Source organism: Venturia canescens, chromosome 4 (assembly GCF_019457755.1).
Source record: "Venturia canescens isolate UGA chromosome 4, ASM1945775v1, whole genome shotgun sequence".
In the NCBI taxonomy this organism is placed as follows: Eukaryota; Metazoa; Arthropoda; class Insecta; order Hymenoptera; family Ichneumonidae; genus Venturia; species Venturia canescens.
The window spans coordinates 9,104,971-9,119,547 of NC_057424.1; the positions used below are offsets into that span (position 1 = coordinate 9,104,971).

The 14,577-nt window shown below is 35.8% G+C and overlaps 3 protein-coding genes across 6 annotated transcripts; 1 reads left to right on the plus strand and 2 right to left on the minus strand.

The window, feature by feature from the left end:
- Nucleotides 1–61: 61 nt before the first annotated feature.
- Nucleotides 62–8,940, minus strand: LOC122409137 (E3 ubiquitin-protein ligase Arkadia). Of its 4 annotated transcripts, XM_043416446.1 has the most exons (14): nt 8,799–8,940; nt 8,454–8,712; nt 7,273–7,454; nt 6,512–6,860; nt 5,547–5,695; nt 5,149–5,264; nt 4,715–4,851; nt 4,382–4,506; nt 4,197–4,317; nt 3,573–3,816; nt 3,182–3,388; nt 2,912–3,097; nt 2,758–2,840; nt 62–2,464 (listed from the first exon to the last, which is right to left on the minus strand). In XM_043416446.1, exons 3-14 carry the CDS (start codon nt 7,451–7,453, stop codon nt 2,335–2,337), a joined length of 2,028 nt encoding a protein of 675 aa, XP_043272381.1. In that variant the 5' UTR covers nt 7,454; nt 8,454–8,712; nt 8,799–8,940; the 3' UTR covers nt 62–2,334. The 4 variants fall into 4 exon arrangements, with proteins under 4 accessions (XP_043272381.1, XP_043272380.1, XP_043272383.1 ...); XM_043416445.1 differs by having other exon boundaries at nt 8,454–8,932; XM_043416448.1 differs by lacking the exons at nt 8,454–8,712; nt 8,799–8,940 and adding an exon at nt 8,232–8,447.
- A 503-nt stretch (nt 8,941–9,443) lies between these two features.
- Nucleotides 9,444–13,316, plus strand: Scsalpha1 (Succinyl-coenzyme A synthetase alpha subunit 1). Its single transcript, XM_043415758.1, has 7 exons — nt 9,444–9,846; nt 10,882–11,117; nt 11,205–11,426; nt 11,677–11,781; nt 11,912–12,091; nt 12,345–12,479; nt 12,654–13,316. Exons 1-7 carry the CDS (start codon nt 9,810–9,812, stop codon nt 12,738–12,740), a joined length of 1,002 nt encoding a protein of 333 aa, XP_043271693.1. The 5' UTR covers nt 9,444–9,809; the 3' UTR covers nt 12,741–13,316.
- On the minus strand, nt 13,219–14,573 carry Alg13 (Alg13 UDP-N-acetylglucosaminyltransferase subunit). Its single transcript, XM_043415759.1, has 2 exons — nt 14,246–14,573; nt 13,219–14,081 (listed from the first exon to the last, which is right to left on the minus strand). Exons 1-2 carry the CDS (start codon nt 14,327–14,329, stop codon nt 13,671–13,673), a joined length of 495 nt encoding a protein of 164 aa, XP_043271694.1. The 5' UTR covers nt 14,330–14,573; the 3' UTR covers nt 13,219–13,670.
- Nucleotides 14,574–14,577: the final 4 nt, after the last annotated feature.

Genomic DNA, 14,577 nt, shown 5'->3' on the forward strand with positions numbered 1-14,577 from the left:
GAAGGAAAATAGTATGTACAGAATATTCGATCAGGTTTCGCGTTGTACGAACGCACTTGAATATTTTCGAATAACGTTTACTTCGGATACTCCACTTTAACAATAAACCAGTACAGGTGATCTTCACATTATATTTGTAGCATCATATTTACAGTATAAAGTTTTATAACTTACGAGAGTATATAAAATTATGTTTTATTCCAAATTAGTTGATTATTTTTCGTACAAACGGGTACGAAAAGCGCTCGATGTTTTTTTATTTTTTCTTTCTTTTTCGTTCTTTCGTTTTTTTCTCATATTATATCTCCGTTTTCTTGAATAAATCCCACGAGCTGAGGGCAGAGAGAGAGAGAGAAAAGAAGGTTAAAACGAAGAGACAATTGAACACGAAACTTTTCGGAGTAAGCGGAATACGAACGCTTCGAAAAAAGCCAAAAAGTAACGAAATATTTCCGCGAATCTCAGTAGCTACGATACGCGCTGTGAAACGCGTATCTCTCATTAATTCGTTATTACAAATTTCCATCGCTTTTTCCCATGACTTTTCATTGTGGAACGTGAACAGCGAGGTCAGGAAATTCACCTTTTTGCAATCTCGCAAGATCATAATTCGGACGTCACCGTTCGCGTTCGCCTTGAAATCCTTTTTTTTTTTTTGCTATTTGCAAAGAATATTCGTTCGTAAATAAAGAATCCTCCTTAAATACGCTTAGTTTTCATTTTCGGTATGCAGAATCTACCGATTATTGGTTTTTTCGTTTCTTTTTGTTCTTACTTATCATCGTTCGACACGTTATTACAAATACTACAAACGTACCGAGCCATGTATTCAAGTACAAGATCATTATACAATTCGTTTCCATGAAATTTGGCTTTCAGCGTTTGGCAGTAATAAAAAATTGATTCGTGACGTGAAGATACAGTTTTGTTCTGTTCTTCTTTCATATTTTGTAATATTTTATCCCCATCCGCGTGACATAATAGCGATTTTTTATGCGCACTTCACTAAATCGCTCCTGCAAAATTTCGTGCTCGAGAAATCTCAAGACAGGCATTTTTTTCTTTTCGTAATAGTTTATGACTCGTTGAGTTTAGATTTGACTTAATAATACGATATCAATTGATAGGTGTTCCAGGACGAAACCAGGGACTCCTACTTTATGGCCCAAATCACCTTTCCTCATGCGTATCTTTCTTTGTTCTTCGACGAACTAATTTACGATTATTTATCGTTGCATTTCCCTTGCTTTCTCTTTTCTTTTTCAACTTCTTTAAATATAATAATAGGTAACTGGCGTCGATACATTACGCCTGATAACTACGTAAAATTGTGTATTTTTATGTCTCTTTCGTCTCGGATTTTGTGACCAAGTCTAAGAACTCGCGTTATTACCTAATTAATTGATTTCTTTTGTGATCTCTTTTTTTTCATCTTTCTCCTCTTCGCCTGAATTAAACAAAGAAAACGAAAAACAATATTTAAAAATATACACCTATGAATAGTAGGATCGACGGACGAGAACTTTCGAAATGTCGTTTGAGACCCGTCGCTGAATCACGCGTAAAATTTGAAACGACGTGACATTAGCGCGACCTCGATTTGTCACGTATTTCAAAAATATTTAGTTTCTTATTCTTCGTTCTCGTTTCGTTTTACGCAGTATCCGCTACAAGAAACTAAAACATTGCCTGACTCTACACAATCGTTTGCCTAAATTTCATCAAACATTTGTCGCTTTACTCTCATGCTTATCCTTCGCAGCACCATTTGGAAAAAAACAAATTTCAATAAACTGAATAGACGACTCTCCTTCGCGCTTCGGTGAATTATTTAACGTAACGTTCTCCAAACAAAAATCCTTCATTCGCCAAACAGTCAAAACTAATCGCAAATTTGTATAAACCAATGACGACTGAAAGTTTAAGCAATCGTTCAAAAACTCCGTATCGAAAACATCTCGCTTGGGTTTTCTAGAGTCTATAATCGATTCGTCTATTTACAATTGTCGATATCTACAATAATAATATTAATAATAATAATAATAATAACAACAATAATAACTGTAATGATGATAATAGTAAACTCATTTTTTTCCTTCAAATAAACACGATGACTTATCGCAACAACGTGTATTCGAACTTCATTTGCGAAGCAAGAAAATTGCAATCTTGAGTGTAGACAAAAAAAAGATTGAGATAAAAAATAACGGCACAATGTAAAATGTTTAGCCGGCAAAACAACTCGGGATGAATATCGAATAACATACGAGGAGCGAAAGATAGAGTAACCAAAAAAGCCCACGATAACGAGGTGCGGTTAGGCACGACCTTAAACTACGTAGCCGCTGCGAGCTCCTTATGCAGGAAAGTTTCAATGTCGACGCGGCATATCGGACAACGTTTGTTCGTACACAGCCACTGATCAACGCAGTCTATGTGGAATAAATGCATACACGGCAGTCTCCTGTTGAACAAACATTTTTAAACGATTCAAAAAATTGAACGACACAGCAACGAAAGCTAGCTTTGAACGTTTCTTATTTGTCTCTCCAGTTTTGTACAAGAAAAATATCGTTTTCATCAGAGCAATATCATACAAATTTATCCGTACAGTTTCATCGAATTTTCTCAATATTTCCCTTTAATTTAATAAAGAATTTTAAAAATTCAAACATGACAAAAATATATTGCAAATGAAACAAGTGTAAGGTTGAAAGCTCGTCGAACTCGAAATGAAATAACCGATGTAATTCTTACCTCACGCTTTCGCAATCCTCGAACTCCGACAAGCAGATCGTACACTTCTCCATCGCATCTTCGGCGTTCTCTACTTTTTTCACCTATTAATACAAAATAAATAAATATTATTGCTCAGTATTACAAAGTGTGCTCTAAATGTAGAAATTCTTACTCGTTTGTATTTGTGTGGGAATGTGTGACTTTCGATAGATTCTTGAGTGGCGCCGCAGCTGATATGTGACATACGTCGCAAATCAACAATGCGCATGTAGCTTTCGAGTCGAGCCGTAACGTGTCGAGCTTGATGCATCACGAAATCTGGCACTGGCCCCGGGTATCTGAGTCCCTCGGTGTTTTGCTGAAAGTACAAGTGAGAATGAGACTCCGTTTTTGCTTATTTTCTATCGCTCATGTCTAGGTCTATTATTTTTGGAAAACTTACGAGATACATATGTGGATGAAAACTGAGCCGGAAAGGCGACAAATGAAGATGAGGAAAGTGAGGATGAAAACCTTGTCCTGCCATGACGTTTTGAGAATACGAGGGATAATGATACATGTGATGATGCACGTGTTGATGCACTGGCATCGATGGCATTCGTTCCACTGGCGTTGATTCCATCTCTTCGAGGCTCGTCAACGGATTCACCTGTTTCATTGATTACATTAAACAGCGATCTGTATTGTTCAGAATTCTTCATAAAATTGAACCTCATCACATCGATTGAAGTTTGTGAGCTTGTTAAATATTTTTGAAAATATTAAGATTCAACTAAAATACAACGAAGGTGAAAATGTGAACAAATTATTTTGTAATGTACAAACAAAAGTACCGTCAGTGCCTCCAAACAAGGAGGAGGTGGATTTATGTTGAGAGCAGCAGGTCCTCGTGTTTCCGGATGACTGTAAACCGTTGGTTGCTGAGGTGGCGGTAACACCGTATGACGAGGATAATTTTCTGTTTGACTGGAATTTTCGTTTGGTGTACAACAAGTACTAGGCGGACCGGCAGTGCTGGTGCTACCATTAGCTGGGTATGCTCCAGGTTGATACATATGAGCATTGGGCGGTGTATAACTGAAGTTACCAAAAAAAAAAATCATTAAGCACTGATCTACAAACTCGTTGGTAAATAAAACGAAACATATTTTCTACGATCAAATTTTCTCGTAGACATAACATCGGTTAATATGCAAATTATTCTTCGGCATAGCACTATTCTCTGAAAATACGCTATCGTTTTTGGAAAATGTAAATCCTACGTTATTAGAATTTGAAATTTTTCAATATTAGACAAAAAAATATTGATGGAACGAGTGGAAATCTCAAAACGATATTGTTTTAACCCTTCTACTCTAGAAAGAGCTTCGAAGAAGTGCGTCACCGTTTCGAAAACTCGATAAAAGTTGAATAAAAAGGTTGAAATGGGTCAAATGGTGAGATCAAATGCAATTTACCCATGATGTGCGGATCTAGCGTAGAGTCTGCGACGATGCGATTCTTGTGATCGTTGTTGATGGAGCCACAGTCTCTCGTGAAGAGGGTGAATTCGTGGGTGAGGCATGCCAGCTGGTCCATCTACAAACACGTTCGATGATAAAAAAAATGCTTATGATTTATATCAGTAAGAAACTGTGCTTACCTGTGGTCGGCGGATGACCGTGATATAAATTGGGAACTCTGTAAGGTCCGTGATACATGGGGAGTGAATTGAGCGAATGCAGCATGTATTCAGACGGATGACGCATGCAGTAGGAGGAATGGTTTCTGAAAAAAAAACCCTCGCAGTTAAATCGATGTTTAAAAAGATCGGAAAGGTTCATAACAATTTTTTTTGCATGAATTTGTCGTCTCGGAAGAAAGAGCAACGAAAAGCAATTTTTTCTTTACAAGACATTCATTTCCTGGTGAATTGTAAGCCAGCCGTGATATTTGCTTTGAAACTTTTGAACGATAGTGCACATCATGTCCGTACCTGTGAACTGATTCGGCTGGATGCGGTGACGTAGGTGGAGCACTCGGTAACGTCGCAGTATGCTCCTCGTCAGACTCGGCTGTCAGATCGACGACGGTAACTGTACGATCACTCTGCTCCCCTTCGTTTCCATTGGTCTACGTTTGTTTTATTAATGACGTCAATTATATGTACTAACTCACACCAATTCTTCATCACTTTTTAGTAAGAATAATTATGTTTTTTTAAAATTCAAAACAATCGAAAAGTCGGGTTGGATCTTCTTAGACATTCTATAAATTCTATTCCATCAATTCAGTTGAAATAATATTCGAATAACTCGATGAATAATAGAAATTCTCCATTCGAAGTTCGATCCAAATGCTTGGATAAAAATTTTAAATATTGTTCAACAGTTTATGAAGTACGATTTTAAAATAATTACTATGACTTACCCTATTACTGTTATTAACAGTTCCTAAAACCTCGATTGAATCGTCTTCGTCGTCACTATCGCTGCTCGAAGACCAGTCCAATTGCAAATCTGGAGCCATGGGAGTGTCATCGCTTTCTGGAATTCATTGTAATTCGTTTCATTGCAAACAATGATCCAAAATCTTACGAATAAGCAGTAAAGCCTTTTTTCCGATTTAACGGAAACTTTTCCCGTTTTTGATCAATTATTTACTATTTTTCTATCCGTGTTCCACGAAAAAAACTGTCCAAAAGGTATTGTCGATATCAGTTATGTAAGTATTTGGTGAAAATGAACGGAAAAAGCTGATTGCATCTTTACTAAATAGAACTTAGTTATTAACTGAACAAACAGGCCACAATTATTATTCTTTCTTACTCGATGGTTGATTACGAGGTACTTGTTGCGAGGTTGTAGTTGTCGTGGTTGCGGTTGGAAGAATAGCATTTTCCGTGACACTACCATTTGGAACACTGTTGATTCCAGGATCTAAGACACCGCCGGAATGACCCGCTGTTCCAGTTATGCTAAAAAAATTCAATTATAAAAATTAGGGTGCAGCAGAAAGATGTTTTGCTATTTTCTTCCCATAAATATATTTTTTGACAAATTGTGTATTTCATAAATTCATCATTTCAGAAATAATTAATCTTTTTTCGAACATAAACTCACTAAACTTTTTTCTCCCTGCTTCTTTCCTTTAGTTGAAAAATCTCAAAATATCGATAAGTAAAAAAATTCTCAGGTGAAATGGTGGTCAAAAGAAAATTTTATTCTTTTTTTGTTAAAAAAAAAAATTCTATGTAATAAAATTATCTATGAAACTTATTCGAGAATGTGAACCTGAAAAAATTACACTAAATGAAAAGATGCGCTTATTTTAGAGATATTTTGGATATAAATTTTCAAAATATAACTCGGAAAATACCACTAATACTTGCGATCATATTCTGCAAACGACTGTAAATTCTTGATCGCCAATCATCTAAAAAGTGCAAGGTATATTCTGTCGATACAGAACTCAGAGAAATGGAAAATATCCGTTAAACATATGATAGCATTTTCGTCTGATTTCACAAACTCTTATTACTACGAATATAAAGAGAACGTAGTAAAATATGCGAAAAACCATTCCCTTGAGAAGACGAGTCAGAATATGGTTCTCGCTGTATAGAGATAGTTGCAGCATCATTTTGTTTTCCGTCGAAAAATGTACTTTTCTCAAATCACTACCACGAATCTTCATCAATGTGTTGCTGATTTTGAGTGATGGCAATAAAAAATCGGAATAGATCTCCGAATACATCAACAGTTGGAGAGAATTTGTTACGATATTGTTGTACCTGTAATCAACCGGAGCTTCTGACGAGCCTGATCGTCTTGATGGTCCAGGTCCACCGAGACTCTCCATTATGTGATTATCCATCATCATACGTTGAACGTTGGTTCTTTCGATTAAAAGTAAATGCTTACGACGATGTTTCTCAAAAATCTCCCTGGCATTGAGATACGGTACTGGGACAGGCTCACGCCTCGAACGATTCGGCAAATAATTACGATTCAAGCAACAGGGCTCCCAGCGTGACCGACTATGAAGACGCCTCTGCCCGGTAAAAGGCTCAGGACGAGGCTGTGTTTCCGTTTCTTCTATATCACTTTCCGCAAATAGATGTTCATACTCCATCTCATTACCTGAATGAAGTAATGGTATCATTTTCATTAATCTAGTCAACATTAAAACTTCACTATTGATTATTCAAATCAAAGGATGTTGAAGTTTGTAAAGGAATGGGAAGCACTAAACATTTATCAATTTTCAAGCACACAATTCATTTGTGGGCAATCATAATACTTTGAATTTGTTTCCTCTTCATCTCTTCTGTATTGCTAATATTTGATATGCTAAACTTAAAAATCTGCAACAGAGATGTGGCCAGAATAAGCAGAATTCTTCATCATAGGAACAAGTAAAATTTTTACTATGGTTTTTGTTGTTTTGTTTTAGTCAATGTTAAATTTGAAATTGTTGATAATCGTAGTAGATGATAAAAAATTATGCATGTAATAAACAGTAGTAGCACAAGTAAAAAAAAAAAAGCTGTACCGGCAGGACATCTCGGGGGAGAAGGATCAGGCGTCGATGTGAAAGCAGTGTCAAATATATCAGCAAGAGAAGTTGAATTTGCATCTACAGATCCAGCTGCTGAGTCTGCGTTGAAAAGTTCAGTGCGATCTTCTGTTTTTTCCTTTCGCCAAACATCCTCGGTACTTTTGCCAGCCTCCATGCTGTTTGGATAGCAGAATTAAAAAAGAAAAGACCAACAAGCTACATTTGGAAGTTTGTTGCATTGAAACGTTACAAATATTCAGGTCAGACTTTTCGAAATTAAGTAGCTTCCGCAATCTGCAAAATTTGTCCAGTTGACATACACTTGGAACCTTCTAAATGAATTATGAAAACAGTTTGTTGAATGGTTGCTGCATGAAACTGAAATTTGACTGAGTTCCAATGGTACAAACATGAACAGCACGGGGCCAAAGTGTTAAAATGACAAGAGATAACAAGCAGATTGTACTGGCAGTATTTGCTGCAGTCATGGATAAGAGAACAATGGAAGGGTCATGTATTTTGTAAGTTTTTTTTTCTCTTCAACAAATTTCAACTTTTCATCTGGTCTCCATTATAACAACGAAATGATATTCAAGTAACTAGATTTACATTCAATGTTGTAAAAATTGATAAATTGAAAAATTGGAGTAGAGTAAATTTGAACGATTTCTGCTTAAATCATGAATATTTTCCATGTTCATCTCGACTCCTTTTTGTATTGCACAATATATCGTACCATTAGAATATGTGATGAAGATTTATTCTAGCTTTTTCAAATTCGTTGTGTTAATGAAAAAAATGTGACGAGTTCTCTCGTAATAATATGCACTTTTCCAGGAAACGTCTATAATCCTTGTTCATTTATTTTTACATTTTTTACATATTTAGAACGTTATTTTTCCAACTTCAAAGGATTTGTAATTGTTTTTGGTCCTCACACTGTAGTTGCTTACATTATAAAACACGTAATACTGAGTTACGAGCCTTTCATCAAGGCCACATTAGTGTATATGTATATACATATACGTATATATGTATATTATGTTCACACGCCTAACGAAATATTTTATCCGGAAACGTTAGAAAAGTTGATGTTCTAATACGATTGTATTGGCGATGAAAGCTTATGAGGGTGGAATAAATAACGAAGGAATGAAAAATCTTTGGACACATACCTCGCTGGGCTTCTCGACCCCCTCCCCCGAGAGACCTACTCGACAAGGCGACACTGTCTCTTCTCTTTCTCTCTCTCATTCACTGCTTCTCTCGCTTTTATCCTTCTCACTCTCTTTTCTCTCTCTCACGCACTCTTTTTCTCTCTCTTTCTCTCTCATCCACTCTCTCTCTCTTTCACTCTATCTTTCTTCACCACGTCATTTTTTGGCATGAGTTTTTATAGCCCGTCGACACATCGCTGCTTCGTTTATCCACGCACTAAAAGGAACATATTTAATTTTTCATACGCCACGTCCGTAACTGAAAATTTAAGATTTACTATTTATGTACTATTCTTTTTGTACCGATCTTCCGGTCTCAAAGTCGCGAAAAATTTTGTCTCCGAATTTATTCTCGTATGTCAGTATATAACAACAATAAAACTAAAAAAGAGTGCGCGCATAGATCGGCCGCTGCGCGCACACCACACTGTGCACGACGAGTTTGCAATACACTTGTATTCGCCTTTTAACGTGGAAAGGAGGCAGGGCTCAGTCAGTGAAATAGACCAATCAAAATTTTCGTAGAACGACATCTTTTTGCAAGGGTGCATAACAATTGTATGCACGTATGCACCTGCTCCAATGGTATAACAGGAAAAATTCGATTTCATACCCTATAAAAAAATTGTCCGCAATCTTTTCGTACTGATGCATACAAGCATGTACATTTCGATGACTGCAGAAATATTGTTCAAGAGTTATTTATTATTCATTATTATAGCAGTTTTAGCGGAGATGAAAGAAATTGAAACTACGGAATAGCTCCCGTTTCATCATGACTGAGTGTCAAGTTCGCATACACATATGTACTATAGCATACATAACGTGACGCGCTAATGATAAAACAGCGTTGCTTGTGTACAAGCCCAGATTGTTTTTCTGATATTCACTGATAAAAGGAAAAAAACTCAATCTCCAATTGCTAGACGGGAAAGCGTTACATTATTATTGTCTCTGCCTAATCTCGCTCTGTTCTTCGTTGTATATATTATTCCCGTATAGTTTTTTATCCTTGCATGACAATTAAGTTTATGCTATGTATCCTACGAGCATCTGTATCGACACAGTAAACACGAGAGACAGTTCTTAAAAGCTGAAAGAGAGAGAAGTGTGACTCGCCCTGTGCGGTGTGTCTGTTCATTTTTCTCCCCTGTTTCTTGACCATTTCGCGATTTCTCTCTATCTTCTGTTCCTTCCACATTAGATAGAGACTCTCTCATGGTGAATGAAACTCGGGTGGTAGAACGATTAATTTACGTGTAAGAAACATTTTGGTTGTTTCGTGAAACATCTTATTTTAACTAACATAAAAAAATGGCTGTTGCTGCCAGGGCATTGTCAAAATTTACAGGTGAGTGAATTTCGAAAATGAGACTTGGATTGTAAAATGAGAACTGATAAGAATTAATGTTAAATCAGTATTAGTTCGATTACGATACAATCCGTTTCGTACTTTGTACCCATCAACGGTTTAGCAGTCCTCCCTCGCATCCATTTTTCGTTTTTTAATTTTCTCAATTGAAATTTCCTTTATCCAGTGCACTTGTTCTAAAATTAACTGTTATATTGCCCTCGTGTTCACCTATCAACAGACACACACATTATTATATAAGTCGAAGGAAGGTTAATCCGAAAATTCGTATAGGCAGTGACCTTGTGACTGTCTATTTGTCAACCTTCCAAGTTAATTGATGAATTAATTGTTTACTCATAATTTATGTGGTCATCGCCATTTTTTTAATACAGTGTATCAAGATTAACATTCCTTTCTACAGTATATATTGGAAAGGAATTTTATTTGTTTCTGTCGGTCAGAGATATTTATAACGTCCATGACCTCGTTGAATCGTAGCCACACAGAGTAGATCTTGACCTCGAAAGCAAAGCTCAATTCGGCCACATTCAAATCATCACAATATTTCAATATGGAATTCTTCGATGAAATGGAATTTTGGATTGTTGAAATTTAGCGAAGTACTTTTTTGACATACCAGATGTTTTCTAAGACTATGTAGAAATTCTTTAAAGACCCTTTATAAAAATCTATATTGTCAAATTATAAAAAATTAATTAATCCTTTAAATTTGTAAATTTAAAGTAGGAAGGATGAACTTTAATATTGTATTATTTGGATCTAATTACAGTTAAGAAAATAATTTTTAATTCGCTGACAGCTGCTGATATGCAATGTCATTGAAATTTAGATTATTGTTTTTATGCATCTCTCTTTCTATTTTCTACATTATTTTTTCATGATTCTTATTTAATTATCAATCAATACAAGGTGACTATGAAATTTAAATGGGATTTTCAGTTTTAATATTGTGTAAGAGTATCCGTAATTGCTCAGAATACATATGAATATAATTTTATGTATCATTTACAGCAAGGACACCAACCAGTCTTTTGGGTAGTCAGATAAGATTCAATTACACTCAAACGAGAAAAAATTTGAAAATCGACTCGAACACGAAAGTAATATGCCAGGGTTTTACGGGAAAGCAGGGAACTTTCCATTGTCAGCAGGCGATTGATTATGGCACCAAAGTTGTCGGTGGTGTCAGCCCCAAGAAAGCAGGCACGGAACATTTGGGCAAACCTGTTTTTAAAACAGTCAAGGAGGCAAGTTTCATTTTCATGATTCATGAACTTACTCCAAAAGAAAAAGCAGTCCGTTAGAGTAACAATATTTTGCTTTATTGTCAACAGGCAAAGGATGCCACTGGTGCAACAGCTTCTGTAATTTATGTTCCTCCCCCTGCAGCTGCAAATGCAATCATGGAGGCTCTCGATGCAGAAATGCCCCTGATTGTTTGCATTACCGAGGGCATTCCTCAACACGACATGGTGAAGGTCAAGAGGCGGTTATTGGAACAGGGCAAATCACGTCTTATAGGACCTAATTGTCCTGGAATCATAGCACCTGAACAGGTTTCCAATTATTGTTCTTGTTAATTCGATTGTTAATTCAACCTTAATTCGAGCGATTGATATTTCAGTTTCCCACAAAGTTTCATAGAAATTACTCTTGACAATTATCTTTTGACAATCTTTGACAATTTTAATTTTTTTTCTTTATAGAAAAACTAACAGATTTTGCCTTGAAAATCTGTCTCATTGATCAAATATTAAAATTACAAACTTTTTTAACATAATGAAGAATACAGAATTATTTTTGCAGTGTAAAATCGGTATTATGCCCGGACATATTCACCAAAGAGGAAAAGTGGGTATTGTCTCGAGATCTGGAACCTTGACATATGAGGCTGTAAACCAAACGACATTGGTACGTGTCCGATCATTTTAAATATTTGAACAAAACACGTTTTTGTGAATAATCAATATTTTTCAAATCGCAATGAAATAATAAAAACAATTAAAATTGCAAACGTACTATTTGTTTTTGTATTTTTCAGACCGGACTTGGACAAACCCTGTGTGTAGGTATTGGTGGAGATCCTTTCAATGGTACTGATTTCATCGATTGCCTTGAAGTTTTTCTGGCCGATCCGGATTGCAGCGGTATTATCATGATCGGCGAGATCGGTGGTAGTGCCGAGGAGTCTGCTGCGGAATACCTCATCGAGCATAACACTGTTGGTTGCCATTTCAAGTTATTTGATACCTAAATCCCGTTCCCAATTCCAGCGACCCACACATTGACAGACAACGATCAGAAAAGTAATTCGATATTTTTGTGGGCCTTCAGAACAAAGCCAAAGTCATGATCAAACCTTACGAATGCAGGAATTTTGAAAAAATAGAAATCAAATAATCGATATTAAATGAGTCTGATAGTGATAAAATTCGTATTTATTCTCTTGTTGTTTTTGATTGTTTCAATTATAGGGAGCGAAGGCAAAGCCCGTAGTTTCCTTCATTGCTGGTGTCACTGCTCCTCCGGGCCGTAGAATGGGTCACGCCGGAGCTATCATTTCTGGAGGAAAAGGTGGAGCACAAGATAAAATTCTTGCTCTTGAAAAGGTAAACTTTTGGACAAATTTACGAATAAACAAATATTCTCGCATTTACTCCAAATCCGAAACACGTTTGTTAAAGCCATATAACTAGGAGAATACTTATGCAAGATATTTAATGATTAAAAATGTTGAAAAAGTGTATTGTAAGCGAAATAATGTCGAAATTTTCAACTTTCAGGCGGGTGTTATAGTAACGCGAAGTCCTGCACAAATGGGTCGTGAATTATTGAAGGAAATGACCCGTCTCGGACTCGTTAGCAAATAAATTCAAGAAAGAAAGAAAAATGTTCTGTAAAATTATGTAGTTTCTCTCCATGTCCGTGTATCTTCGAAGAAAAGAAACAAAACAAAAAAAACGATAAAAATTATCACTAAACCTATAATCTGTACTGTGACGAGAAAGCTACGATAAAGGAGAAACAAAAAAAGATAATGAGAATGAAAGAAAAATACGGATGTTGAAATTATTGGAAATCCATAATAAATTATTCTAATCGAAATGTGAACGTGTTTAACGCACGGATTTTATCTATAAAAACGTTCAAGAGAAAAAACGTGAATTTGCCTTCACTTGACTTTACTCTCGTACACTCATTGCAGAACGACCTATCGCATCAAATGATGAATACCATTAATTATTCGATTTTTATCGTGTATCCGAGTCTCATACATCCTGAGGCGTAGCCTGTACCGTCCGGGACTTTAAACTGTTGCTTCACATTGCCAAAACCTTTTTTTCATACTTTTCCTCAGAGCATATTTCTATTCACCATTGTTTAAATACAATACATACGCTTATTGTAAATCATGTTAATTATTGAATAAAGCCGTTATAGCCTAACACGAAAAATTTTACGTTCTTTTAAACCACACTTTATAACGGATATTTTTCAATTTATCAAAAGTTCTTAGTAATACGAGTACTCTCACGTGTTCATATGATACAACGAAATTTAACCAATTTCTCAAACTCATGCAAAATAAGTATTGTGTTGATGATCAAAGTTCTGCTTCTCGTAGACTATGAACTGCCAATGAATTATAAAATCAATTCACTCATCATATACAAAATTTGATAAATGCAAAATCTGGTATAACTTTTGAATAAAAAAAATTAAAAGCTCAGTTATGTTCATAGTATCAAAATACTCTATGAGAATGTTGAAGAATAATTTGATCATTGAAAGATTTTGTATCAGAAGCCCATAAGTTTGTCAATTTGATTAGCAATTTTTCTGCTGTCACGAATCAGCGGTTTGAGTTTTGTTAAATCCATCGATGCTATGAGTTTGTGAAGATTGCTACAAGTGCAATAATAAAGATGACCGTCTTTGTACAACTGCTGCGCAAGTTCCAGTTGATGATTGTCCATCAAAAGATCATTGGTAACAACTATCAAGGGTTTAAGCTCTCCGAGGGCTTCCAGACAACTGCCAGCACCGGCATGACTTATAACTAAATCCGCAGATTTCACATATTCTTTTATTGTCGGTTTTAAGGTAAAAAATTCAATTGTTTGAAAACCGTGGCGTGGTGTGCAGTCAGGCTTTAGTGTCGTATTACCGATTTGCAATGTCAAGTGATTGTAACCACGCTTATTAAGTTCCTGGAATATGTAAACATTAATGGAAATTATTATTATGATAAATATATTATTTATAGAAATTTGACTCTTTGAACAATAATAATGCTCAAGGTGGAAGCTCAATTCAAACAGCAAGGTTTGAATTAACATTAAAAACGATGAATAAACGTGAACAGCACAGTCACCTCTAAAACCGCCGAACTGGTGACAGTAGTTATCAAATTATCAAATTTCGTAGTTCCAACGGTAACGAATATCTTTCTCGACATTGTAATTCGAATAGTTTTTCACGTGAAATTGGAGAATCTACGTGTAAATATGAAAATATCCTTTCATCTTTTGGAAACATACATGATTCGATGAACGTGGCAAATGGCAAGGCAAGTAGAGAATTTGCGTGCAGCGACATCTCGTGATGAAAAATCAAGAAAAAAGTCCCCACTACTAGTTGCCTATGACGCCTATGATTTTTACGAACGCTGATTGGTAGGCCTTGTTAAAACTGCAGCAGTAGTAG